Below are 22,827 nucleotides of genomic sequence, written 5' to 3' on the forward strand. Positions count from 1 at the left end.
ACAGATAAATTTGGAAATGCGGTTTTTGTTGCTGTTGAGTTCCCAAAGCTTCCTCCTAAGTGTACTAGGTGTCATGAATTTGGTCATCTAGAGCTTCGATGCCCCAGCCCAAAATCTCGGCCTCCTTACTACAGCTTGCTCCTGCTCTAGAACCTGTCGGATTTGCTCCTGCTTGCTCTACTGACACATGATTTGGCTAAAGTGGACAACTACTCCACTCTCCCTTACCCTGTTGACGACCCTTCGTTACGAGCCAACCAGCTACTGACAATTCACTTCATCTAACAAGATCAAACAGTCTTCCTGTCTCTTCTCTGATAGTGGTTAAAGAACCTCTCATCCTGGCAGTTGACCCTCCGATTCTAGTGCCTGAGAAATCTCAAAGAGTAACCGATACTTCCACATCATCTGGCTGGACTCTAGTGGGGGTAGGGATGTTAATATGGGTTAAACTAACAGGGTTAGCCCTAACCTTGCAAACCCATTTGTAACCCTAACCCTCATTTTTTAAATAGGGTTTAAACAGGGTTGGCCCTAATAGGACCATGGTTTAAATTCTAACCCTTTTATTTTGATTCACACAACTATTATACAATATTTAATAATGTTTTTCACCAAAAGAAACTTAGAGTCGAGTTTTCTCGCCTAAAACTAAACAACGAAATTTTCCGTCGAAACCGCAAAATCGAGTTTTCAACAAAAACAACAAAATCGAGTTTTCTCTCCAAAAACGCAAAATCGAGTTTTTCGTCAAAACTTTAAAATCGAGTTTTCCCGCCAAAAAATCAAAATCGATTTTGCGGTTTTGGCGGAAAAACTCGATTTTGCGGTTTTGGCGGAAAAACTCGATTTTGCGGTTTCGGCGGGAAAACTCGATTTTGCGGTTTGGGCGGGAAAACCCGATTTGCCGGTTTCGGCGGAAAACTCGTTTTTGATGTTTCGGCGGGAAAACGCGATTTTGTAGTTTTGGCGGGAAAACTCGATTTGCCGGTTTCGGCGGGAAAACTCGTTTTTTGCGGTTTTGGCGGGAAAACTCGATTTTGCGGTTTTGGCGGGAAAACTCAATTTTGCGGTTTTGAGGGGAAAAAATAGATTTTGCGGTTTCGGCGGAAAAGTTGATTTTGCTGTTTTGGCGGGAAAACGCGATTTTACAGTTTTGGCGGGAAAACTCGATTTGCCGGTTTTGACAGGAAAACTCGATTTTACGGTTTTTGCGGAAAAACTCGATTTTGCGGTTTTTGCGGGAAAACTTGATTTTGTGGTTTTGGTGGAAAAACTCAAATTAGGTTTTGGCGGAAAAAACACAATTTTTGTTTTTTGACGGAAAAACTTTATTCTTAGTTGTGGAGCAAAAACTCGATTTTGCGATTTTAGGAGGAAAACTTTTGATTTGATGCTCAACAAATTGGCGGAAAGAATTATATTATATCTTAATTTTTCTAGTTTTATTAAGAACAAAAATAAATGAAATATTTTTTTCAATTAAATGAGTTAACCCTGGTACCAGCCCTAACCCTTGATTATAATAGGGTTAAAATAAGGCTGAGTTAGTATAGGGCTGGGTTTATAATAAACAAAAGAGGGTTGAGTTCCTAACCCTGTAGTTAACATCCCTAAGTGGGGGCTAAGCGATCTTCTCCTAAAAAGAATTCTCCTGCTTCATCCCCCATGAAGGAACCTTCCCTCCCTCTTACAAATCATGACTTTGTGAAGGAAGAAGAACTTATTAAAGCAGCCCAACTGATCATCAGGAATCGACTGGCAAACTTGGAGGAGAACCCAAATGATTATCGTACTTCATTATCCAGGAGGAATGCAAGGAAAAATCTCAGGAAAAAGATTTATCAGTTAACGGGGAAGCCTCACTCTTCCGCTGCTGGCTCTTCTCATGGTTCAAGCCCCCCTATCGGCTCCAAGTTAGCATCTCAGTCTTTTGATTTAGCTTCAGTCGGACAGACGGCCTCCTGTTCTGTTCGTCCCGAAGAAGCTTAGTGCTCAGCACCCCCTTTTTTTGTGTATCCCATGATTAGTTTTTCTTGGAATGTCAGAGGAATGAATGGTGATACAAAGGCAATCTAATATTAAAGATTGGCTACCGAAAAATAAGCAGTTAGTTGGCGCTTTTTTAGAAACTCGCACTCAGCAACCCTTTTGTTGCAAGGTAATTTGAATAAAATTATTCCTGGCTGGCGTTTTGAAGCCAATTATTCTGATGAAGCAGACAATGGTCGAATAGTTGTGGTTTGGGATCCTCTGCTATCAGTTGTTGTGTACTTCAAATCTCCTCAAATCATGGTCTGTGGAATTTTTAACCTAGTAACCTCTCAGTCTTTCACTGCGGCTTTTGTTTATGCAAGGAACCTTAAGGAAGAGCGAATAAGGCTATGGTCAGACATTCTTCAGCTTTCTTATTCGGCCCTTGTAAGAAACTCTCCCTGGATTACCCTGGGTGATTTCAATCAGGTTGCAGCAGTCTCAGAAGTTTACTCTCTGTCTGAACCAATCATATCCCCTGGTGGCATGGAAGAGTTTAATAGCTGCATGGCTTCAAGCGAAATCTTCGACATGTCCTTCCGAGGCTGTCAATTCACCTGGACAAACAAAAGCATCACCAACCTCAAGGCAAGGAAACTTGACAGGGCATTGATTAATGAAGCTTGGTTAGAACATTATCCAGACTCTTATGCTTACTTCGACGCTCCAGGCACCTCAGATCACTCTCCCTGTCTGATCTACTTATCCAACGACCTCTCGATGCGGAAAACGCGTTTTGTCTTCTTCTCGATGTTCACAACTCACCTGGACTATGCTTCTCAGATCAAAGATGTTTGGTTAGCAGATATTCAGGCTTCCTCTTCGATGTTTGACTTGTACCATCGCTTGAAAACTGCGAAGTCAGATTGCTAAAGCCTAAACCGGCGATGTTTTAGCAACATTCAAATGCGGACAAAGGAAGCTTTTTCTCATCTCGAATCTATTCAAGAGGAGAACCTCACAAATCCCTCTGTAGCTCTATTTGAGGAAGAAGAGGCGGCAAGGCCTGCTTGGATGTTATTAGCAGCGGCTGAGAAGTCTTTCTTCCGTCAAAAGTCTAGAGTTCAGTGGTTATCTTTTAGAGATTCTAATACAAAAGTTTTTCATAAATATGTGAAGGCAAATCTTCTGAGAAATGTCATTCACTACCTCCGGGATTCCTCTGGTTCCTTTTTCTCAGATCCTGATCAAATCAAAGAATTGGTGGTGCAGTACTATTCAGACTTGCTGGGTACTGAGAGCCAATCTGTCTCGCCTCTTTCTGTCTGAGCTATCCAGAGCATTCACCCCTTTCGTTGCAGCAATAACCTCGCCAGCCAGCTTGAGACTATTCCTACTGACGACGAGATTCGAGCAACAGTTTTTGCTTTACCAAAGGACAAAGCACCTGGACCTGATGGCTTCACTTCAGAATTATTCACTTCATCTTGGGATCTAGTTGGTCGTGATCTTATTGCTGCAGTCAAAGACTTCTTCATAAATCCTTCTATGCATCGTCAGGTCAACTCAACGATTATTGCCATGGTACCAAGCTGACAAGCTGACTGGTTTCCGCCCTATCTCTCTTTGCAACACGGTGTACAAAGTTATTTCCAAAATTATTGTTTCCCGTCTGAAAGGGATAACCCCTCTTACTGTACAAAACAACCAGGTTGGATTTGTCAAAGGCAGGCTACTATGTGAAAACATCCTTCTAGCGTCAGAGTTAGTCGCAGATTTCAATAAACCTGGCCCGGTAAACAGAGGATGTCTTCAGATCGATATCACTAAGGCTTTTGACATTGTTGATTGGCGATTTCTGCTAAACATTTTAAAGGCTTTTCAGCTTCCGGAAATCTTCATAAACTGGATCAGGTTATGTGTTACCTCTCCTCATTACTCTGTGGCTTTAAATGGAGAACTGGTGGGGTTCTTTCCTGAGAAAAAAAGGGCTCAGACAAGGAGATCCAATTTCATCATCTCTCTTTGTGATCATAATGGACATTCTGTCAAAGCTGCTGGACAAAGCAGCAGAGACTCTACATTTCATTCCGCATCTGAAAGCCCTCGATCCTGCTGGTAATGCATCTTAGCTTCGCTGATGATATGCTCATTTTATTTAATGGAAGCCAAAGCTCCTTGGGTGCTATCCTTGATGTACTCAGCTCGTTCCAAGAAGCATCAGGCTTAGGCTTGAATCTTTCAAAATCTTGTCTATTTCTTGATGGGGGCAATCTCTCTACTTCAAAAGCAATGGCAGATTCTTTTGGACTCTCAGTTAGTTCCTTGCCCATCAAATATCTTGGCTTGCCTTTATTGCCACATAAGTTAAGGCCTGAAGACTACCAACCGCTTATTGATAACGTCACGGCAAGGATTTCTTCGTGGACTAACAGATACCTCTCCTTTGCTGGAAGACTTCAGCTGATTCAATCAGTTTTAAATAGCATCTTCAACTTCTGGGCTTCAGTATATTGATGCTTTGGAGCGCATCTGTAATGCTTTTTTTATGGAACGGTGCCACAAATTCTGCAAGAGGTGCAAAAGTATCTTGGATCTCAATCTGTACTCCTAAGAAAGCTGGAGGACTAGGCTTGAGAAGACTGGCTGACTCAAACCAGATCTTTGGTCTTAAGTTGATTTGGCTTTTATATGCTGGTTCTTATTCTCTTTGGGTCGCTTGGGTTCACAAAAACATCATTCAAAATCGAGTTTTTTGGATCTTCGTGAGATTGCTAGACCTTTCATCACTTGTAAAGTCAGGTTTGGAAAACAAGCTCTGTTTTGGCATGATGAGTGGACGGGATTAGGTCCCCTTCTCAATGTCATAGGTCCGACTGGCCCGTTAAGCTCTGGTATAGGACTGGATCTTACAGTACATCAGGCTGTCGTAGCTGGAGCTTGGGTAGCGCTACGAGGAAGAAACCCGTCTTTGCTGCTTCTCAGAGCTATTCTTCCCCCTATTCCTGAGGAATTTAATTCAGACAATGAAGATGAGTTCATGTGAAGGAACACACCAGGATCACCTCCATCAGTATTCTGTTCGTCTAGAACTTGGGACACTCTTCAGCCTTCCCCGCCTCATGTTCAGTGGCACGAGGCTATTTGGTTTAAAGGTAATATACCAAAACACTCTTTCATTGCGTGGGTTTCTTCTCGGAACATGATGCCTACACGATTTAGACTTCACAGTTAGGGTATGAATGTACCGACAACTTGTCTGTTATGTGCTTCTCATGATGAAACTAGAGACCACATATTTTCACTTGCCACTTCTCAAGAAAATTATGGAATGCAATCTTTGCTTACTCTGGTCTTGCACCTCCTCCCACGTTTGATGATGTTATGTCATGGGTCAAAACTTCTTCCGCAAATTAACGTGTCAAGACAATATGTAAGCTTCTATTTCAAGCTTCTGTTTATCTCATTTGGAAGGAGAGAAATGCAAGATACCACACTTCGGTTTCAAGGTCGGTATCTCTTATTATAAAGGACATGTTCATATTCATGAGGGCAAAACTCTATGGCTTAGACCAGAAGGAAAAGTCTGCTTCTGCTAGCGTAATTGCATCTAGAAATGCAACAGGAACACACCTTCAGCATTGGTTTCGACTCTTTCAACCTTAGTATCAAATATTTACCTAGCTCTTGGGTCTTTCATTTTCTCATGCCCCGTTTAAATTTTTGGCGTTTTGCTGAATTGTAACCGCTACCTCTTTCAGAGGATGTTTAAAAGATGAATAAAATAGTACTTCCAAAAAAAAGAAAAAAAAGAAGATGTTTCATAGTATAACCAACACATTACACATACTGTATATGAGGATTTAATAACTTTGACTAATTGACATCCGTGAATATCCCCTATATATTATTTGTGAAACATTACAATTTCTTTTTGTAACCACGTGTTATCACTAGGATGATTCTTAAAATTATTAGAGAAATATGTTAGTCCATCTAATTATATAATAAGCTTTTTATTAAACTAACCATAAATTCATTATTAATGTCATTTATTATTTTCTTAAATAAAGATTACGGAATTGCCTAATGTGGCTAAATGATATATGACAATTAATGATTTTGAATAATAAAGATCTGATAAAAAATAATGTATCTTCTATCAAATTTGTTTAATTTTAAACTATTAAAATAATTTAAAAAAAATCACAATAACCATATTATAAAAATTTAAATTTTTCTGTATATGTTATATTTTGAATTTAAAAAAACGACTATAAATTACTAAAACTGTTAAAAGCCTCACATTCAAATTTTTGTGATCCATGGTTTAAAATTTTTGTTATGACAAAATACAAATGATTAAAAAATCATATAAATAAAAGTCTAATTTAATTAATCATTAATATTTAAAATATATATATGTATATATATCATTCTAAATTAAACTATAAACCATATTGAATAAATAAATATTTTAATTTCAAAATTTACTTTGAAAAAATTATTTTGATAAAAGTTTTGAACTAACATTGATAAATTTTTTTAAATTATAAATTACTAAAATTATTAATATCACAATGAAAATTTTGTTATCGACAATTTAAAGTTTTTGCTATTAAAGATACACATGATCAAAAAAATATATGAATAGAAAGCATCATTTAATAGACATTAATATTAAAAATATACTATGTATGTTAATATCATTTAAATTTAATTACATATCCTATCAAATTTTTTTTAAAATTGTTTGGATTAATAAAATTGATTTATACGTTCGCACCAATTTAATTATATATGTAATAGTTACTGACTTTTAATTATTCAATATATATTTATTATTTCATAATATGTAAGAACATATAATACATAAAATAATTTATATATATAATGTTTATCCCGTGCAAGGCGCGGGTCTTAATCTAGTTACTATTATTTGCTATAAGTTAACGTTAAATTGTGATGGTTTCTAACCTTTAAATTGTTGTATTAACCATATGAACCTCAATGAAATCACTATTCAAGATTACTAGACTGCTTAAAGATTATCTCAATATCTTTGCATACTCACACGTTCAGGTAGTTTAAAAGAAAAGATTAATCTGATGAAAAAATAAGGGGCAAATTAATTTGGTGGGTTAACCAACACAAACCCTGAGCAAAACCAACTCTTACGTTACTATTATTGTATGTTCTTTCTCAAACACACCCAATAATCATATCCTCCTAATTAATACAAAACTTAAGGTTATGATTTTTCGTCAAATTTGTATTAAAACAATGATTATACATTTATACCTCCCGGTATTCCTTTAACTTGATTAGGACATGTATGTATTATAGTTCATATATGATATATAAAATTAACACATAAGAAATCTCAGTCGCCCCCCCTCCAAAAAAATATCAGTTGACATTCAAGGATAATTTCACCGTCGAAGTTTTAGATAACAAAAATTGATTTAGAAGGAAATATAATTCAACGGAGTATATTATATTATTATAAATATATCCCCTATATATTAATTGAGAAACATTACAATTTTTTTTTGTCGCCACGTGTCATCAGTAGGATGATTTTTAGAATCATTAGAAAATATGTTGATCCATCTAATTATATAATAAATTTTTTATTAAACTTACCATAACTTTATTATTAATGTTCTTTATTATTTTTTTAAATAAAAGTTACGAAGTTACCTAATGTGGCTAAAGTATATATAACGATAAATGATTTTGAATAATAAAGATTTGATAAAAATTAGTGTATCTTCTATCATATTTGTTTATTTTAAAAATATTAAAATAAATTAAACAACCACATTAACCATATAATAAAATTTTAATTTTTTGTAAATGTTATATTTTGAATTTTAAAAAACGACTATATATTACTATAACTATTAAAAGTCTCACATCCAAATTTTATGATCCATGGTTTAAAACTTTTGTTATGGCAAAATACAAATGATATATATATATATCATTTTAAGTTAAACATAAATATTTTAATTTCGAAATTTACTTTGAATTTTTTTTTTTGATAAAAGCTTTGAACAAACATTGATAACTTAATTAAAAAAAATATAAATTACTAAAACTATTGATTCGACAATGAAAATTTTGTTATCAGTAGTTTAGAATTTTTGATATAAAGATACAAATGATCAAAAAATCATATGAGTAAAAAACATCATTTAGTAGACATTAATATTAAAAGTATATTATATATGTTAATATCATTTAAATTTAATTATATATCCTATCAAATAAAAAAATTATTGTTTAGATTAATAACATTTATTTATATGTTTGCAACAATTTAATTATATATGTAATAGTTAAAAACTTTTTAATTATTCAATATATATTTATTATATGTAAAAATATAGAATACACAAATAATTTTGATATATAATGTTCATCTCGCGCAAGACGCGGGTGTAGATATCATAAAATCGTATGTGTATTAGAGCTATGTATGAGCTACCCTAACCTACAAGACGCCACAACACATATATAAGTAAATGCATATATGTAAACGGTAAACCAATTCATGGTCATTTAATTTGATAGTTAAAAAGTTTAACATGTATGTGCCAATTGTTGAGACCAAATTTATAAAGTCTTAAGTCTTTATTTCCAGAGTCTGGATTTCCATATTTCTTTTCTTTTAATCTTTCATTTTTTCTCTATCCTTGTTTTGGAAGCTAAGTTAGTGAATTACACTTCATTAACCACCAGAAGTCTGATCTTGAGTATCCAAATGAAACTAATATCAAATTTAAAAATGTAGATAATGCGTGAATAACCACATGAAGATTTACTGGTGAGTGTTTATTACTACATTTAATAAAGTGATTTAAATTTCATAAACCAAAAGAATGAAAGGAGTATATCAATATATTTTAATAGACCGTAAAATGTATATACTATATTAGTAATTGAATATAATATGAGTCGCAACCTTTTAGTTCCTTGTATATAAACAACACTCCAAATGACAGGCAAAAGACAGAAACCAAAACAAGTAATGTAATAAACTCGTCAAACATAGCTCTGCTTTTTCTTTTCCTTCGATCAGATTCAGATCCAGACAATGAATCAAGATCTTCAAGAACCAATGGCGGAGATCATGCCACATATCATAACAGCAATGTCGTATCTATTGCAAAGGGTATCGGAGACCAACGACCATCTGAGCCAGAAACAGAGCATCTCAGGCTTCCATGGAATAACTAAACCTTCCATCTCAATCCGAAGCTACCTCGAGAGGATCTTCAAGTACGCAAACTGCAGCCATTCGTGTTACATCGTCGCATATATATACTTGGATCGGTTCATCAAGAAGCAGCCCTTTTTGCTCATCAATTCCTTTAGTATTCATAGGTTTATAATCACAAGTGTCTTGCTCTCTGCGAAATTCATGGATGACTTGTAAGTAAATCATTCTGAGGCTAATTTATTGAAATTCACTAATCAACAGATGTTTGATTTATTTACAATTTATTTTATGTAACAACTCCAGGTGTTACAACAACGGATATTACGCTCAAGTTGGAGGAATAAGCAAAGAGGAGATGAACATGCTTGAGCTTGATTTCTTGTTCGGAATCGGGTTTCAGTTAAACGTTACCGTTTCTACTTTCAATAACTATTGCTCTTTTCTACATAGAGAGATGGTGAGGTTGACAAATATGAATTCACTGTCTGTAGAACCTTCTCTTTCATTCAGAAGTTCTTTTGAGACCAAGCCTGTGATGAATACACTCGAGGAAGACTCTTTAATCACTCATCACAACAAGAAACAACTAGCTGCTGCTTGATTATAATTAATGTATAGATTATATATATGCATGTAGCAAACATTGTCATTCATGTCTTTAAAGACACTTACTTGATACATCTTATGGTGGTTTATATTTATATATATATATATATATATATGCATGTAGCAAACATTGTCATTCATGTCTTTAAAGACACTTACTTGATACATCTTATGGTGGTTTATATTTATATATATATATATATATATATATATTTATTGTGCAGTTATAACGGAACTTTCCACAAAATAGCCTAAATATATAGGGATCCCTAAATATATATCATTTTCTTTTGAAATTTAAAATGTTTTACGATTGTAGCAGACTGTATGTTTCCTTACATTTAGAGACACATGCAAATACATCATAAGATACGTTGAGCACAAAATCTATATATAAAGCGTACAAGATAGGAAGTTACAATGTCAAAAAAATAAAGATAGGAAGTTACATTTTAAAAGGGTACCAAACCTAATAAGTAATAACCTTAATATTACAAGAGAACACTTATATCACTCCCAAATCCAACCTTTTAAGTTGCGAGAAATTACAAGTTCATCATCATGGATGAGACTTACTACCGTGGCTCAATGTGGCAACTGCACCGTTGTAACCACCACCACCACCTCCACCGGACCGACCATTTCCGCTACCGTAACCATACCCACCACCACGGGCTCCGCCACCTCCAGAGCCATATCCGTATCCGCTTCCTGATCCGGATCCAGATCCATACCCATATCCGGATCCTCTTCCCCATCCCGTCGACGATCTACCGGAACCTGACCCGTAACCCCATCCAGATCTTGGAGCAGAGCCCCAACCCCAGTTGTACCCCCAATTGGGCCCACGCCCCGACCCACTTTCACCTTGGTAGTTTTGGCCTGGATGCATGTCACCTTTGGACCATGCGAATGGACGAGAAACTGAAGTCTTCACAGTGATAAAAAAGAACAAAACTAATAAGAGTCCTCTAATCATTTTCTAAATTTGGTTCTATAAGGTTCTTATATAGATCTTTTAGATTTTGTTTTGCTATGAGGTTATTGTAAGAAAGCTTCTCCCACCGGTTATATAGGCAACAGCGTGAAGCAGCATTGAAATGCAAACGGTCCGTGACTAGTGGGTTTAATAGTGTGAGATGGGCCCGACCCACCCTTTTCTGAAATTCTTGTCTAAAATTTGAGGGAAAAGATTTTTTAAAACACATGCAAGTGTATCTCTTAGACTCTTACACATGTCGTGAACTAATATAAACTTCTATTATATATTTTTAAGATGTAGTTATCAAGTTAACAACTGTAAATAGGCAACACCGCCCTAACAATATAATAAGAAGATCAATCATGAAATCACTAGCTATGGACAATTTTAAAACTTTTTCTTGTTTTAAATATCAGTTACCACTCAAAGAGTTTAGTCCGTACTACAATATATACAGAAATGTCAAAAAAATGATTACACATTTGATATTACTGAGATACTTGAGTTTCTTTAAAGTACAAAATATTATCTTCAAGAAACCCTTTAAGATGCGACTCAACGTCAATCCCACAGAGAAATTTTACTAATTGCGGCTTGTGGTTATGAAATGTTCAGCATCATCTTTATCACTACAAATAAATACATATATAAAAACGCATAACCCTTATATATTAATTTAGAAACATTGGAATAAAAATAACTTTGTTTTGTAAATTAATTACAAGTGAACTAGCTGACGTGTTGCTCTATTAAGCACTTTCAACATCAATATGTTAACACCCTTTAATTACTACAAAAATTAATATGCCACTGAATTCCCTAAGACAGCCAATTAATATAACGTTTATATTATAACTATGCGTATAACATTAAAGGAACATTTTCCTTATTTTGTTTTATATCCTTATTTACATTTCTCGAAAATGTTAACCACCATTTCCAAAATTCATAGGGTAGTCAAGCGCATAATTATCTATTACAACCCATGTCTCATTATTTAACCATCCAATTAGAAGTTATGATTCATGTGATTAAAATAAAAATAATAACTAATGATTTTGAATAATAAAACTTTGATAAAGATTTTTGTATCCTCTATCATTTTATTTAATTTTATATAACTAAAATAAATTAAACATACACATTAATGATATAATAAAAAATAAGACTTTTCCCTTACATGTTATATATATTTTTTTCAAAACGGTTATAAATTAATAAAAATGTTAAAAAATCTCACTTTGAAAATTTTGTGGTCAATGAAAAATAATTTTTTTTATAACAAATACAAATGATTAAAAAGCCATATGAGTAAGAAATTTTATTTAATAGATATTCAAATTTTATATATATCATTTAAATTAAACTATATACCATATAAAAACACAAAATATAAAATTTCAAATTTTGCATTGAATAAGTATTGAAAATTTAATATTTTAATTTCACAAAATATACAATTGATCATAAAACCATATGACATTTAGTAAACAGTATATTAAAAATATACTATATAAATATATTAGTATCATTTAATTTAATTGTATATCGTATAATATAGATGAATAATAATGATTTTTTATTTATATATGCGCAAAAATTTAATTATATATTTAATAATTATTGGTTTCTCAATTATTCAATATATATATATATATATATTTATTTATTTGATAATATGTAAAATAATACAAATAAATAAATGTAAGAATATTTGCATATACGATATTATTCCTTGTAAGTCATGGGTCTTAACCTAGTACACATGAAAACCATTGACAACTGAAAAATGTAGATAAATCACTATTTCATCTTTATAATAAATCGTGTACCACCTCAGTCAAAGCGATCTACTGGATTTTGCATGATATTGTTCAACTTTAATGCTCTATTTTCCAGAATTTAATTTGTCTTTATACCACAAAAGACCATAGATTTGACTATTTGGTTAAATTGGTTCCATAGGGCTATTGTCTTGTTAAGTGCAGGTTTGTTAATGAATGTTTTTTCTATCAAGCGAACCAGATATATCGTGTGTTTTTTTTAAATATCACTTCAACATATTCAACTAGCTAGGATCTTATCGATTAACTAATCGAACTCAATAGGAAACCTTCCAAACTAACATTTGCTATAGTAAATTCAGATTGTCTTTAAAAAAAAAAAAAAATCAGATGGTCTACACATTTCTAAGTTATTTAAGGTTATTCAAAAACTGAAATCAATAAGTAAATAAACTAGTCAAGCTTTATATTAAAATAAAACAAAAACGATTTATTACATATGTATCAGATCACATGGCCTTACATAGTATATATTAATTAAAGTGTGTATGCATCTTCAGTAAGTAACATTTAATTTCAGAGGTAATAAAAACATACATGTTAAATGACATGAAAATTTCAACAGGCTAAAACAACTTTGTAATCCATATTCGACGTGTAAATGTAAATGAAATATATATTTAAATTGTTCAAAATTTTGAGATGTTAAGTAATTTAAATATATTTATAGATCGGAAAGGACAATTTATTTCGTTAGCTTGCTCTGATAGATATCTACAGTTGTTTTATTGCTTTGTGGTGGGTGTGGTTGTTTTGCACTAATTGTATTTATCCTTAATGATTGTACTCATTCTACATGTTTTACACTTTTTTTTGTAACAACAGTTTTACACTTATCCACAAGCTTAACATAAATCCAAAAGTTTTATAGTAATTTTGTTATCCCCAGCTAGCAATGATTTAGATCTATAGTGCATAGTGGAAGTATTTGGCTCTAAGAAATATCTAAAGGATCCTTTATGGAATGATGGCAACTTTTAACATATTTTCAACGGGGAAGCGGTCCACACGCACAACTTTCTACGGTGGAGCAACTACCATATGCTATATCTCTTTTAGGATATTATCGAATATTCATATTCATAATCTTATATTCGTTGTACATACCCCTACGGCCCTACCTATCCCCCCTCCCCGAAAAAAGATCCGAAAGCTCACTACCGACTCAACATATTGCATGTTATGAATTAGGCATTAAGTACTCTTTTGTTTTATTTAAGTTTTATCTTCATTATATAATATAATTTGTTAAATAAAGAAACATAATTTGCAAGTTAAAGTTAAAGTTTCGATTTGGGCTATATGTTCTACTAGTGTCTCAGTGTAATAAATTAACAACATTCTGTGACCCTTAACTTGCGCCACATGCTATGGACCCTCACCGGTCACTACTATTTCCACCCATTTCCTCTATGGTTACACAACATATAAGTATGTATATGCATATGTATTTTCTTTATGCGTTCTATACAAAAGCGTTTATAACAATTAAGGTTTCGAATGGCGACGAACCGCTCTGCACCGTCATGAATAGTAACAAAAATCTCTACATATATTTATGTATCTATATATTTTTGTTACTATTATAACCGCAACACACTTGTCCCGCATGTCACCATTTAAGCCCAAGATGACAAGAAAATCCCACGGGCCATGACGGAATAAGCAATAAAGAACAACTTTAATGCAGCACAACTATATAGCGACTACAAAGACCATGCTCTCAAAGACTCAAACATTTCATGGTACATTATTCTTGTAATTCGAACACAAGATACAGGAGCATCGATATTCGATTAATCATTGGTTCCGCTTTAAATTTATGTCACATATGTGAGGTTGATTTTTCCTTATAAAAAAAATTGATGATTAATTGTTTTTTTCTTTTCAGTTGAGGTAGCAGCCATTAGTCGTAATAAGTTTTATTTGAATATCAAAGTTAAGTTTGATATATATCAAAGTTAAGTTTGATATCTTTATGGACTTCATGGGAATTCACTGATGTAAAACACATATTCTAACTCTCCTATTTTTTTTTTTTTTGTCATCTAAAGTTTTATTTCATGATCAAACTGGTCCTAACATGCTAGCCTCGAGAGCTAGCGGTTCAGGAACCACAATGTCTACAATCGAAAAGTGTGAGTCGTGTGATCAGCCTCTTTCGCAAGAGAATCCGCACGGATGTTCAGAGTTCGTGAAATAAAGCTCAAAGTAAAAGAAATAAAAGTTTCTCGAAGTGATTCAATAGCATCAAGTTCTGGTTCGAGTGCTGGCCATTGCTTGGAAGAGTTTATGATATGAACCATCTGCTGGCAATCCGATTCAAAGCGCACCTGCTTGAAACCGCGACTACTAAGCTCCTCCATAGCCCAGACTAGACCCTCCGCTTCTGCGTGAAGTGGTGAGGAGGAGTTACTACGCTTTCTCTGCCCCCGCATTATCTCAGTAGTTCCATCGAACATGATGAAACCCAAACCCACTCCCGTATCTTCTAGCGTCCATATGACGCATCAATCATACATCTCCATCTTTCTTTTCTATCTTGGCCATTGACCTCTTTCTCCTTTGCTGCCCTCGCTTCCACATCCCAGATGTTCTCTGGCAGGATTTGTGCTAGCTTCCATGCTTCCGCTTCATGACACGCAAGTTGCAGCGTGTCCATTGGAGATATGTCTTTGTTGTTAAAGCATTTCTCGTTCTGTGCTTTCCATATATACCATATCAACCAAGGAAGCAATGATGTTCTCTCTGCCAAGTTAGGATCTTGTTGCATCTGTAGTAAAGTATCCAAATTTCTTTATTTGTGGAATGAAACTCTCCTATTTGTGGAATGAAACTTCTTTATTACAAATCCAAATTTGTTAAACTCCAACATTAAATCACGAAAACATTTTTTATATTAAAATGAAATATTGAATACAGAAAACAACAACCTTCTAATTCTCGCAACAATAAAAAATCCAGCATTCCAAGCTGTTGAGCTTGAATAGTACGAATTCATACCACGATAATTATCTTTATTAAAAAGTCAAAAGTAGGCATGTCCAATATGGTAAAACCGAACCGTACCAAACCGAACCGAACCGAAATAGACAATATGGTGTGGTTTTGGTATATACCATATAAACCGAATGAATATAATTTATAAAAACCGTAGGATTTAGATATGGTTTAGTTTATAACCGATTAAACCGAATAAACCGAATAAACCGAACAAAACCAATCAAAAGTAGAAACATGTAAATATGCACATAACGTCACATGAAAATCTATTTGTTATATAAGTTATTCTTTTGTTAATAATTATTACCATATTTTTTTATAGTAATAAAGAATCCTAATTTGAAAATCAATTAAAATATAATTAAATAACAATTCATCGCAACTGAAGCTTCTTATTTTCTTAGTCTTCTTCTTTTAATCATTTTTCTTTCTTTTAGCATTAATTAAATTGAAGTGAAGGTTATAAATTTGATGGATAATAACTAGAAAAATCTCTTCACAACTTTTTTCTTATTTATAAACGAACAGATTTTCACTCGAAGAAGCATGACTTTGATGAACACTGAATATGGAAGAGTAGAAAAATTTTTCTTTCATACTTCTCTTTTGTTTTTTATTTTTATTTAAAAAATTTTGAGCTTTGATTTTAATTCTAGATTTGATTATTTCATCTGAAGGTATAAGCGTTATTATTTTTTTTTTTGTTTTTTTTTTGAAAATATAATATTTTTTTAATAAATGACTGCGATGACAATATAACTCTAAAATTTATATAATATGATCCCAAACTAAATAATTATGTTTTGATATAAAACCGAATAAACCAAAAACCGATGGTATATAAACCGAACCGAACCGAAGTAAATATGGATTTAGAATAATAGTTATATTTTACTAACCGAAATACCAAAAAAAAACGAACCGAAACCGAACCGATATCCGGATTGAACACCCCTCAAAACCAATATATTAAAGTTAAAAATTGAAAAAATCAGAGAACAACGGTAACTAAACCCTAGATCTGAATCTTAGTGGAAAGTGAGCTTTGAGATTCTTAGAGCAGCATTAATGGTGAATATGGTGAAGGGTTTTAAAAGAAAAAAATAAATTAATATTGTAACTGTTACTCTAGATCCCTGTTCGGAATTACGCTAGGCGTTAGTCGGGCGGCAACTTCGGGCCTAGCGAGTTACTAAAAAATCGGGGATTAAGCGGGGTATACGCGGAGCCTAGTTTTTAAGCTTTTTACGGGTGCATTTCGATATAATGTATAATTATATAATTAATCAATTTAAATTTGGTTAGGTAACTAATTTGTAAACGTGGCGTAGTGGACAATAACGAGATTTGGTTTCAATTCATTCCGACTTCGAATTGTGTTTTGTTCATTTTTGTTCTTTTTATATTTTTTTTGTCTTTAATGGATGGTAGACTTGTAAATAAGTCTTCTTCTTCCTCAAATATTTATTACAGTTTCTACGCATCTGTAAATTTCTTCGACCTATCCTCTCTCTATTGCCCAAACGCAGTGTGAACACTGTAATCCGGTATTACGGTGGTCAGAGCTAGCTCGGATGTGAGATTAAGATCTGAAATGCTAGATTTTTGAGATTGGGTTGACTCGGTTCGGAGCTATTATTCGGCGCTTTTTCCTATTCTACGGTAAAGGCGGAAGAAACTCGTCGCACCGCCTCAAGCTTCCGATTTGCCCCTCTTCGCGGCGGTGAGTCTCCGATCACCATATAGTCGGACGCGTACTCGCCAAGACGGCCGCGTTTTAGAACATTGCTCTAGATACATTAATAAGGTGACGGCTGTTGTTTTAATGTTTCAATCTCTTTCTCATTAATATCTTTATGATTTTATATTTTTCTTTTAAAGTTAAGAACTTCTTTAAATATCAGCGTCGGAGCTGCTTTTACGTATAGGATAATTGGCTAGGGCTTCTCTGGCGTACTAAATACTACATGCACTCGGTTTCGAAACGATCCTTTTGATTTATACTTAACTAGTTTTGATCCCATGCTTCGCATGGAAAGAAAATTTGCTTGCAAAGAAAACCAAATTTCAGTTATAAGTAACTCTAATTGCTTTGACCAAAAAAAACTCTAATTGCATATAAAATAACTTTGATTTACCAGGAGGAGATGATGTACATTTTATTTTTGACTTCGGACACACTATAATTAAATTATGACTTGTTTATGTCTTGTTTTTCACTTCTTTATGTCTTGTTCTTCTTGTATTAAGTTATGACCATAAAAACATGTAACAGAAAAATACCAGTAGCAAATCAAGAGGTAATATCAGTACATAATCATGGAAAATAATTAAGTAATCAAAGTTAGCTGACTCTTTAGTTTGAGAATATGTGATATTTACTACTTAGTGTATGCTATCATATCTTTAAGATATAAATGACATAAATGATAAATTCACACATTACATGACCAAAACATCAAACGAAAATTTAATATTGGTATTGAAACGGTAAATTGAAAGCATGGTTGAAAAGTATATGTATGATAGTTGCACATTAATTTGATGAACATGACAGAAGAGAGAAAAATGAAGTATAATTGTTTTTCCGATTTCAGATTTTCCGACCATTTTTAGATATATATTCTCGAGAAAGAAGTCTTTTAAAAATGTTACCTTAGAGAATAAAAGCATTAAAGCACTGAATATTTTGATTGTTTGAGTGCCGACTATATATTCCCTGCAGTCAAGAGTCAAGAGAATGCAGTAGAGTTGAACTAAATTATTTTTCGCTTTCAATAGAAAAAATTTATTCAAAAAAAAACATCTAAAATAAATAAATTATGAAGACTGTGAACCAATTTCTCAAGAAACTAGAAATAATACATACCTCTGTTAGTTTGCCTCAGAATTTGATCAAAGTTTCCATGTCATCATCGATTTTGCATCTTTTCAACACTTGACGATCCTACACAAACCAAATTTTCTCACTGAATATCTAAAACATTAAAATCAAGAAAGCCCTTTTACCTTATTACCAAAATTCGTTTATCTTATTAGCTATTGTACCATGTCCACATCTCCTTTTTTTCCTCCTCCTTTCTTTCTCTTTTAAGCTGGATCATACCCACTCTTTCTTGAACCATCTTAGCCCTAAACAGACAACATAATCTTACAGAGGATTAAGATAGTATAACTGGGGAACTTGGATTGCTGAGATCCGTTTACTCGGTAAATAGAACACTGGCTCATGACATTTTGAATTAGGGTATTGAAATTGAAGGAGTATTAACCTTTCATATTCTACTTTCATTGGGAGTTTTGATGTCGCTTTTCTATCAAATTTTAGAGATGTGGGAGTGTAAAATAAATAAAAATGTGGACAAATGATGATCATGGGTGCCGTAGTGGGATTCTGAAACAGTTAATAATTTTTTCCCTTTATTATTATTCTGTTTTAATTGATTTTTAAAAAAATTGTAAACACAAATGATGTGGCAGCATTTGATTGATCACGTGACTTGTGATTTATTATATAAGGGATTAGACCCTAACATATTAAAGTAGGCCTTCTTAGCTTGGAAAAATGTTTACAAAACCCACCAAACATTAATTTAATTCAACCCAGCCCACATTTGTGTTTAATCCTCAGTCCTCACCTCCTATGATAATTGAAATCTCAAACTCTTATGTTAGTGTAGGTGCTGCATAATTCACATTATGCAAAAAATGCATGTTATTTTCTATTGTTAAAAATGATAAAGGGTGGAATTAAAATAATGTTTACTCTTGCCCAAAAAACTCATAGAAATTTACATATGATAGCAGTGACAACAAAAAACCAAGATGACAAATAACAAGTTAGTATGTATGAATTATCCATTTGAAAAATTTCCAAGTTAGGAGAAAAAAAATGAAAACATTCTAGGGAAAATTAGAAAAATGAGACACTTTGAACTTTTATTTGTCACAATAAGACTTCTGATATTTGGACAGTTCTGGACAATTTTTACCCTTCTTTTATGGGAAAAATAGTATACTGAATTTTATAAATGTTAAAAAAATATGAAAATTATTGGAAACATAAGTACGACAATATATATGTTTAAAAGTTTTTTTTTTAAAAGTAGAATCATATTTTATTTTATCTTCTAGTTACAGTTAGAATACTTATTCTGGTCATCTACTTAGTCTAGAAATCGGATACTAAGTTTTATACATAGATATATCTTGGGTATACAACGTAAACTAACATTTCTTATATATTCTAACCCCTGTTCGGAATTACGCTAGGCGTTAGTCGGGCGGCAACTTCGGGCCTAGCGAGTTACTAAAAAATTGGGGATTAAGCGGGGTATACGCGGAGCCTAGTTTTTAAGCTTTTTACGGGTGCATTTCGATATAATGTATAATTATATAATTAATCAATTTAAATTTGGTTAGGTAACTAATTTGTAAACGTGGCGTAGTGGACAATAAAGAGATTTGGTTTCAATTCATTCCGACTTCGAATTGTGTTTTGTTCATTTTTGTTCTTTTTATATTTTTTTTGTCTTTAATGGATGGTAGACTTGTAAATAAGTCTTCTTCTTCCTCAAATATTTATTACAGTTTCTACGCATCTGTAAATTTCTTCGACCTATTCTCTTTCTATTGCCCAAACGCAGTGTGAACACCGTAATCCGGTATTACGGTGGTCAGAGCTAGCTCGGATGTGAGATTAAGATCTGAAATGCTAGATTTTTGAGATTGGGTTGACTCGGTTCGGAGCTATTACACGGCGCTTTTTCCTATTCTACGGTAAAGGCGGAAGAAACTCGCCGCACCGCCTCAAGCCTCCGATTTGCCCCTCTTCGCGGCGGTGAGTCTCCGATCACCACATAGTCGGACGCGTACTCGCCAAGACGGCCGCGTTTTAGAACATTGATTCTAACCAAGCTATATTTCGAAACGTTATAATCAAGAAATATGTCTTCAGTATACCTACAGCTTGATAACGACACATAGGCACAACGCAGTGATATACCTTATATATATTATGTGCCATAATATGTTCTACCTTTTACCTTATGTGGCGCTTAAGATAGAATATGTTTCACATCTACTCTACTGTGTTCTGAGTTAGCTAGGATATATATTCTACGTAAAATCCGAAAAATATGGAAGTTTCCATATTCGGTTAAAGATGCTTCCTAAATCTAAACTAAATCTTTCCTAAATATCTCATAGAATATTTTCTCCCACGTTTTTCTCCTTCTCCCACGATCTTTTCTCTTTGCTGTTTGTGTTTCTCTCTTCTTCATCAACATAATCATCTCTTTTCTCTATCAATACAACATGGTTCTAATCTATGTTAAATCTGGTGAACCTGCAGTTGTATCTCTATCATCGAGGGACGTACACATAAGTGAATTTTATGACATTATTCATTTCAGTGTGTAAACATTGTTTAGATCATCAATGTGTTGTTGATGTAGTATAAGAGCATTGAGAAGAGAGACGGAGTTTCTGGCGAGAAGGATAAACTCGAGACTGACGCCTAAGGAGAGAGAGGAGCTGTACATGAAGTGGGACGTACCACTGGAAGGGAAACAGAGGAAGCTACAGTTCGTGAACAAGCTATGGACTGATCCTTACGACTCAAGGCACGTGCAAGAGAGTGCAGAGATAGTTGAAAGTGGTAACATCTCTAAAGAGATGTTTGAGCTCAACTTCGCCATGCCTTCAGATAAAAAGTGGAACAATGTTTGGGACAACATCTATAATCTTCTTCATCTATGAAGAAAGTATTTTTTTTGTAAAAAAGTAGACAACACATAAGAGTACTCCTAGTTATATCATTATGATTGTGTTTGTAGTACTAGATTCCTTGTCAAATTTGAGACTATAACGATCAGATTACCATGTATGATCCTAGCGCCAGTACCACGTCCTCTTGACAGTGGCTACAACAAACCTCAGTTTTAGAATTGATTTTGATGAGTCAAGGACATTGTACCCCCATTGCTGGGGACGCTCAGCTAAGTGATTCTACTTGTAATGAAGTTTTCTTCCACTGTCGCACATAAAAAAGGTTGAACTTTAACCAGGTTAATATTCAGCAATATGAAGTTACACAACAAAACTGAATCAATCTCTGCAACCTGAAACTTTTGTGTGCAACGACATGCCCTTATTTTCTGAGGAACACTGTAATATTGGAGCATGAGTGTAACCAAATCTATGATAAATAATGACAACAACTAAACAATATTGAATCAAACAGCAAGCTTAAGTTTCTTCTATGTTGTTGGAAAATGTAATTCTAGTTTTCCTCCCTCTCCCTGTGCTCAGGTGATGAACAGTATAAGAAACAACTAAACAGTACACAGAAATGGCATCTATTAGATATATTGTTGGTTTACGTATGCCTGTCGAAGAACTTCTCTATGAGTACAGAGAAAGTTGCAAAGCCAGCGCAACCGATACATGCAGCTTTTGGCCCACCTGAAACAAAATCAAATTCTTCAAAATCCCCAGAGACGCAACGTATAATGAGAGCAAACAAAAATCTCTTGAAAGAGAGCATGTGAAATGTCAAAGGAACAAAAGCAACTACGAGACTTCAGTTTGAGAATCAAAGATTATTACCTACTGTTAAGAAACTTGAGATTTTGAGGAATTTGATGGAAGAATACTTCGATTTGGAATTGGCCCGTCCGACGAAACTAGTTGAGGAAGAAGACTTTGATTTCGTTGTTTCTTCAGTGAGATAGAAGAGAAAGATGACGAAAACGAGGTTAGATACTAGGGCAGATGAAGAGCTCGGCAGATAAGACAAAGGCTGATGAAGAACTCTAAATCGCCATGGGAGAAGCTTCTACGCGGAGAAGACGAGGTAAGAAAAAAGGAATTAGGGTATCAATATCTTAACCTGTGTCCCTCTTTTGTTCTCTCATTTTCTTTTCTTTTGTTTTTAACTTTTTAACTATTAAATCTATTACGAAAATTATTAGAGACTTATTACTTATAATTATAATTCAATTTAATTGATTAATTTAAGGGCATTATGGTATTTACATGAATTAAAATCCTATTTTCCCAAAAAATATTGCAGAAATCTTAAGTGGACAAATCCAAGTTCAAAGTGTACATTTTTTCTAATTTTCCCAAAATTCTATCGACAAAAAACTCTATTTCTTATCAGATATGTGTTTCAATCAACCTTGCAC

General features: G+C 33.6%; 3 protein-coding genes across 3 annotated transcripts; 2 read left to right on the forward strand and 1 right to left on the reverse strand.

Moving 5' to 3' along the window:
- Window positions 1–2,292: 2,292 nt before the first annotated feature.
- On the forward strand, window positions 2,293–2,907 carry LOC106398656. Its single transcript, XM_013839179.1, has one exon. It carries the CDS (start codon window positions 2,293–2,295, stop codon window positions 2,905–2,907), a length of 615 nt encoding a protein of 204 aa, XP_013694633.1.
- Window positions 2,908–8,356: 5,449 nt separating this feature from the next.
- On the forward strand, window positions 8,357–10,760 carry LOC106409579 (cyclin-U4-3). The gene is made up of 2 exons (XM_013850187.3): window positions 8,357–9,414; window positions 9,506–10,760. Exons 1-2 carry the CDS (start codon window positions 9,077–9,079, stop codon window positions 9,801–9,803), a joined length of 636 nt encoding a protein of 211 aa, XP_013705641.1. The 5' UTR covers window positions 8,357–9,076; the 3' UTR covers window positions 9,804–10,760.
- Window positions 10,122–10,787, reverse strand: LOC106407107 (putative glycine-rich cell wall structural protein 1). Its single transcript, XM_013847900.3, has one exon. The coding sequence runs from the start codon at window positions 10,785–10,787 to the stop codon at window positions 10,368–10,370; it is 420 nt and encodes a 139-aa protein (XP_013703354.1). The 3' UTR covers window positions 10,122–10,367.
- Window positions 10,788–22,827: the final 12,040 nt, after the last annotated feature.

The sequence above is a fragment of the Brassica napus genome, chromosome C7, assembly GCF_020379485.1.
Source record: "Brassica napus cultivar Da-Ae chromosome C7, Da-Ae, whole genome shotgun sequence".
Taxonomy (NCBI): domain Eukaryota; kingdom Viridiplantae; phylum Streptophyta; class Magnoliopsida; order Brassicales; family Brassicaceae; genus Brassica; species Brassica napus.

What these genes read in the sequence shown, in the direction of transcription:
- LOC106398656 (XM_013839179.1), top strand. Translation starts at nt 2,293, where the DNA reads ATGGTCTGTGGAATTTTTAACCTAGTAACCTCTCAGTCTTTCACTGCG.
- LOC106409579 (XM_013850187.3), top strand. Translation starts at nt 9,077, where the DNA reads ATGAATCAAGATCTTCAAGAACCAATGGCGGAGATCATGCCACATATC. An exon ending in GCGAAATTCATGGATGACTT is followed by an intron (nt 9,415 to 9,505) that starts GTAAGTAAATCA and finishes TAACAACTCCAG; the next exon opens with GTGTTACAACAACGGATATT.
- LOC106407107 (XM_013847900.3), bottom strand. Translation starts at nt 10,787, where the DNA reads ATGATTAGAGGACTCTTATTAGTTTTGTTCTTTTTTATCACTGTGAAG.